General features: G+C 40.3%; 1 protein-coding gene across 1 annotated transcript in view; it reads left to right on the top strand.

The window, feature by feature from the left end:
• NSD1 (nuclear receptor binding SET domain protein 1) overlaps positions 1 to 6,657 on the top strand; it is a 192,127-nt gene that overhangs the window by 79,306 nt on the left and 106,164 nt on the right. Inside the window, exon 3 of the mRNA XM_011946890.1 lies at positions 3,449 to 3,621. Within this exon, the coding sequence (XP_011802280.1) occupies positions 3,449 to 3,621 (173 nt within the window). The remainder of the gene's footprint in view (positions 1 to 3,448; positions 3,622 to 6,657) is intronic.

The raw sequence follows: 6,657 nt of genomic DNA on the forward strand, positions 1-6,657 counted from the left end.
TTTTTTTTTTCTAATAGAGATGGGGTTTCACTGGTTAACCAGGATGGTCTCAATCTCCTGACCTCATGATCCGCCCGCCTCGGCCTCCAAAGTGCTGGGATTACAGGCATAAGCTACTGTGCCTGGCCTTCACTTGTGTTTTTAAAAACATCTTTCAAATTTTGTTCATCTCATTGCCACTGCCTTAAAGTTCTAGTCATCTCGGGGCCACACTACTTTGGTGATGCTGGTCTATTGAGTCTTATTTCCTCTTATTGTATTGTTTATAGGTCAAGGATATTCATATTTCTAAGATGAAAAACTGAACCTTTTAAATGAGACTCCTCATTGCCTACAGGATAATGGCTAAAGGTTTTGGGGGGGGTGTGTGTGTGTGTGTTTGTGTGTTTGTGTTTGTGTTTGAGACAGAATTTCACTCTTGTTGCCCAGGCTAGAGTGCAGTGGTGCGATCTCAGCTAACTGCAACCTGTGCCTCTCGGGTTCAAGCAATTCTCCTGCCTCAGCCTCCCAAGTAGCTGGGATTACAGGCGTGCACCACCATGCCTGGCTAATTTCTTGTATTTAGTAGAGACAGGGTTTCACCATGTTGGTCAGGCTGGTCTTGAACTCCTGACCTCAGGTGATCCACCTGCCTCAACCTCCTGAAGTGTTGGGATTGCAGGTGTGAGCCACCGCGCCCGGCTAAAAGTCGAAGCTGCAATGGCTAAGGTCATAACATGCCATGCAAACTCTTACAAGTCTGGTTGCTGCCCAGCCTTGATTAGTTTCCCTTTTCTTGCAGTTTATGATACAGTGTTCTGAACTTCTTGTAGTTTTGTTTTGTTTTATTCATTCATGCCTTTGAGGGTTCTATGCTCTCATACCATAATTGTATCTTTTATTCTAAGTGTTTACTTTTTTTGTTTGTTTGAGATGGAGTCTCACTCTGTTAACCAGGCTAGAGTGCAGTGGTGTGATCTCAGCTCACTACAAACCCTGCCTGCTGAGTTCAAGCAATTCTCGTGCCTCAGTCTCTGTAGTAGCTTGGATTGCAGGCATGTTGCACCACGCCTGGCTACTTTTTGTATTTTTAGTAGAGACAGAGTTTGACCATGTTGGCCAGGCCAGTCTCGAACTCCTGCCCTCAGGTGATCCGCCTGCCTCAGCCTCCCAAAGTGTTGGGATTACAGGCTTGAGCCATCCCACCTGGCCAAACTGTTTAACTTTAAAAGTTGTTCAGTCTGGTGCGGTGGCTCACACCTGTAAGTAATCCCAGCACTTTGGGAGGCCAAGGCGGGCGGATCACCTGAGGTCAGGAGTTTGAAATCAGCCTAACCAACATGGAGAAACCCTGTCTTTACTAGAAATAGAAAAAAATTAGCTGGATGTGGTGGCGCATGCCTGTAATTCCAGCTACTCGGGAGGTTGAGGCAGGAGAATCGCGTGAGCCTGGGAGGCAGAGGTTGTGGTGAGCCGAGTGCCATAGCACTCCGGACTGGGCAACAAGAGCAAAACTCTGTCTCAAAAAAAAGATAATAATAAGTTATTCAAGTATTTCATTTGTCTCCTCCCACTTACTTTTTTTTTTTTTTTTTAAGAAATGAGTATTTATTTTTGCAGTTGTCATGCCTTTTGTATTGTCATCTATTTATATATGACTTACCCGTCAGAGAGTGAGTTCTTTTTTCTCTTCCTCACGTTACTGGCACATCAGAAGTTCTTATCTCTTAATTGAATTTATTTATTTATTTGTTTCTAAGACAGGGTCTTGCTGTACTGCCCAGGGTGGAGTACAGTGGCGTGATCATGGCTCACTGTATTCTCGACCTTTTAGGATGAAGTGATCCTCCCTTCTCAGCCTCCCAAGTAGGTGGGACTACAGGCACATGTCACCATCCTCAGCTAATTTTTAAATTTTTAGTAGAGATAGGGTCTTGCTATGTTTCCCAGGCTAGTCTCGAACTCCTGGGCTCGAGCAATCCTCCCACTTCTGCCTCCCAAAGTGTTGGGATTATAGGTGTGAGCCCCTGCACCTGGCCAATTCAATGTATTGATTCATGGGAGAGTGATTTATTTCTCAAATTGACTTTAAGAACCTCTATGTAGGTACACACATGTGTGTATTAACCAGTTCCAGTTCCTGTGGGTGATTTTTATTGAAGGATTTAATTCAGTAGGTGGGAAATAAGGAGTTCATTTTTTTTTTTCGGAGTTTGTTTTTAAAATGAACCAGACAACACAAAATTTAACTAAGTTTTAGTTTCATTGTTAAGCTATGTTTTTATAGAAAAACTACCATGTGTACACTTTTGAAACCAGAAGTTACCGTTGACAGTTCAGTTTATAAATCCCTTCTTTGTCTTTCTTTTTTCATTTTTCATTTTTCATTCTGAAGGAAGTAGTCGTTCCATAATTCTTCCAAAGGTGATTTGGATTCTTTTCTGTGTTTTGAAACAAGATATAGTTGTTACAAGGGAACTAGATGTCAGTTAAAGTGAATTTTCATATGAAATGATTTTTATTTCCTTTTATTAAAAGTGACAAATTGTTAAACATGTGTTGTCCTCTCTTTCTTTTGTGACACTTTTTAATGTAATAGAAGTTGCTAATAAAATTGTAAATGTGTGGAAGATAACACATACTTGATGAATTTAATTATAATCTTTTCTATATAGGATTTACATTTTCATATTTTTAATTGTATGTATAGAACTTTAGACAACCAAGAAATTATAGGCTAAACTGGATTTATTTTTGGTTTTATTACTGGTAGGCTTTCCATTTTCTTTTAAAATTTCCCTAATTTGAAATACCATATTTCACTTTCTCTGCAAAACCAGTGTTTGACCATGCACTTGTTCTCTCTGAAGTTATTGAACTTACTATGTCTAAAATATCAAAGCCATACATTATTTTGGGGGTGTGGTTGTGGGGAGGAATCCATGCAAAGCACCTTGTGTGGTGCTTGTCTGTGAGTAACTACACTATAAATGTTAACAGATCATACATGTTGCTTTGCTGAAACATTTCTTCCTCTTTGTATTTTAGCCTAGTGTTTTTCATGTTTTCTTTTTTTTTTGTTTTTTTTGATATTTTTGTTGCTGTGGACTTACTATATGTCTTCTGTATTTTTGGAACAATGAAATTATAGACTGATAGTGAAAGAGACTTACCTGTCTACTGTCTTGATTTCTTCTTTGTAGTTAATCTACATTTAACTGGTTTTGAAGCTATATCACATCATCAGACTAGACTACTGATTCTTTCATAACCTCCTGTGTATTTTCTTGCAACACATATAGAATACTTAAAATTTTCCTTGAGTATGATCTACTCCAGATTGTCTAGTTCAGTGGGCATGTTAGTTGTTTCCAAACAGTCTTCTCTGGCAGCAATGATGTGGCTATTGTCTTAATTATGAGAAGTAATTTCTTTGATTAATGATTCTGGTTCTCTTACCCTTACCTAGTTTCCAACCGGAGGCCCTATCGGCAGTACTACGTGGAGGCTTTTGGAGATCCTTCTGAGAGAGCCTGGGTGGCTGGAAAAGCAATCGTCATGTTTGAAGGCAGACATCAATTCGAAGAGCTACCTGTCCTTAGGAGAAGAGGGAAACAGAAAGAAAAAGGATATAGGCATAAGGTAGGAAAAGAAAAAGGCTTTTTATTGAGTGACAGAAGCAAGTAAGAAAAAGAAAGAAAATAACCTTTTATTTATTTTTGAGACAGAGCCTTGCTCTGTTTCCCAGGTTGGGGTGCAGTGGTGCAATCTTTGCTCACTGCAACCTCCGCCTCCCAGATTCAAGTGATTCTCGTGCTTCTGCCTCTTGAGTAGCTGGGATTATAAGCGAGCACCACCACGCCTGGCTAACTTTTGTATTTTTATTAGAGACAGGATTTTGCCATGTTGGCCAGGTCGGTTTTGAACTCCTGAGCTCAAGCAGCCTGCCTGCCTTGGCCTCCCAAAGTGCTGGGATTACAGGTGTCAGCCACCACGCCTGGCCCGGCCTTTTAAAAATGATTATCAACTTGGGAGTTACCAAAGAGGAGGCAAGGAAAAAGTGTTATATTTTTGAAATGTAAGTTATTTCCTTTGGTAGTAGAATATCTGTGAGAAAATAGGGAGCAGATGCAGGTTTGTTTTTTTTTGTTTTGTTTTTTTCTCCAGTGGGCTGAGGCTAGCTTGTGACATATTTATACTCAATTTTTTGATGAATTATTTTAGTTATCTTTACTGTTGTCACTCAGAGTAGTGAAAATTATGACATAGCATGACCATTCTTTTGTTATATTTTATGCATGAAGAAAGTGATCATTAAAATGAAATATTCTGCTTCTTGTCCCTTGGACTAATTATTTCTATTAATGAGAATAATACAGTTTTTTGTTTGTTTGTTTTTGGAGACAGAGTCTCACTCGGTCACCTAGGCTGAAGTGCAGTGGCATGCTCTTGGCTCACTGCAACTTCTGGCTCCCAGGTTTGAGCCATTCTTGTGCCTTAGCCTCCTGAGTAGCTGGGATTACAGGTGCCCGCCACCACGCCCCGCTACTTTTTGTATCTTTAGTAGAGACAGGCTTTTGCCATATTGGCCAGGCTGGTCCTGAACTCCTGACCTCAGGTGATCAACTCGCCTCAGCCTTCCAAAGTGCTGGGATTATAGGCGTGAGCCACTGTGTCCACTGAGAACAATAAGATTTTTAATAATTTTCTTTTTTATGTTTCTCAGTGCTTAAGTCTAAAGTTTCTACTCTAGTTAAATTTCAACCATCAGTGTTGTGGCTTTTTTTATTTTGCTTGATGTTTTATGTTAAATTTGGCTTAGAAAAATACCAGCTTATTTTAATACTCTTTTTCCTCCAGTTTTTTTATTGTGTTAAAATATGTATAGTATAAAAATTAGTATCTTAAACACTTTTAAATGTACAGTTAATGGTTTTAAATACATTCATAATGGTGTGCAAACATCTCATAATTATTTTCATCTTATAAATTTGAAACTCTTTAACCCATTAAACAGTAATTCCCCATTTGTACTTCTCCCATCCCCTGTCACCACCATTCTACTATTTGTCTCTATGATTTGATATTCTTTTATATTCAATTCTAGAAGGAGAAATAATAGTTCTTAGTTTGGTGTTTTATACTTCCTGGGTCTAAATACTTTTATTTATTATTATTAGTCTTCTATGTGGGGGTCTCTCTATGTTGTTCATGCTAGACTGCTGTGGCACAGTCATCTTTTACTGCAGCCCAGGCTCGAGCCATTCTCCTGCCTCAGTCTCCTGGGTAGCTGGGACTACAGATATATACAACTACAGTGGCTAATTTTTATTTATTATCATTATTTATTTATTTATTTTTGAGACGGAGTCTCGCTCTGTCCCCCAGGCTGGAGTGCAGTGGCACGATCTCCGCTCACTGCAAGCTCCTCCTCCTGGGTTCACGCCATTCTCCTGCCTCAGCCTCCCGAGTAGCTGGGACTACAGGCACCCGCCACAACGCCCGGCTAGTTTTTAAAAAAATTTTTTTTTTTATTTTGAGACGGAGTCTCGCTCTGTCGCCCGGACTGGAGTGCAGTGGCCGGATCTCAGCTCACTGCAAGCTCCTCCTCCCGGGTTCACGCCATTCTCCTGCCTCAGCCTCCCGAGTAGCTGGGACTACAGGCGCCCGCCACCTCGCCCGGCTAGTTTTTTTTTGTATTTTTTAGTAGAGACGGGGTTTCACCATGTTAGCTAGGATGGTCTCGATCTCCTGACCTCGTGATTCGCCCGTCTTGGCCTCCCAAAGTGCTGGGATTACAGGCTTGTGCCACCGCGCCCGGCCTTAAATATTTTTAGTAGAAACGGGGTTTCACCACGTCAGCCAGGATGGTCTTGATCTCCTGATCTTGTGATCCACCTGCCTGGGCCTCCCAAAGTGCTGGGATTACAGGCGTGAGCCACCGCGCCCGGCCTATTATTAATTTTTAAACAGAGTCTTGCTCTGTCACCCAGTCCAGACTACACTGGTATAATCTTGGCTCACTGCAACCTCTGCCTCCAGGGTTCAAGTGATTCTTATGCCTCAGCCTCCCAAATAGTTGGGATTACAAGTGTATGCCACCACACGTGGCTAATTTTTGTATTTTTAGTAGAGATGGGATTTCACCATGTTGGCTAGGCTGGTCTTGAACTCCTGGATTTAATCCTCTCATGTTGGTTTCCCAAAGTGATGGGATTACAGGCATGAGATACCATGCTGGCAATACTTGTAGACTATTTTTAAAAATCATAATTAGGATAATTTAGAGTTCATATTCAGGGTCTGCCACTTAAGACTTGAGTTCTCAAAGACTTGGTGTCTTCATGTCTAAAGCTAGTACAATAACTTATACCTTATAGAACTGTTGTAAACATTAGAAATAAGTATAAAATATTTAATATGACATACGATTGATGCTTTAGAAACAATTAGTATGTGTTGTTAGGATGAAAGAGGTTAATGGCTTCCTTTCAGATATTTCAGCTGGTTGCTGATGGGGATGTATCAGTTTTTTTGTTAAGTCTTTAGGTATGTAGAGTTACCAATCTTTTCAGAGGTGTTTATTGGGACTTTCAGGTTCTGGAAAATTGATTTACTCTGGTCTCAATCATGAACATTAGTGGTATGTGTTTCTGTGTTTAAAAATTAAAAAAAAAA

This window comes from Colobus angolensis, unplaced genomic scaffold, assembly GCF_000951035.1.
Source record: "Colobus angolensis palliatus isolate OR3802 unplaced genomic scaffold, Cang.pa_1.0 Scaffold254, whole genome shotgun sequence".
NCBI lineage: Eukaryota > Metazoa > Chordata > Mammalia > Primates > Cercopithecidae > Colobus > Colobus angolensis.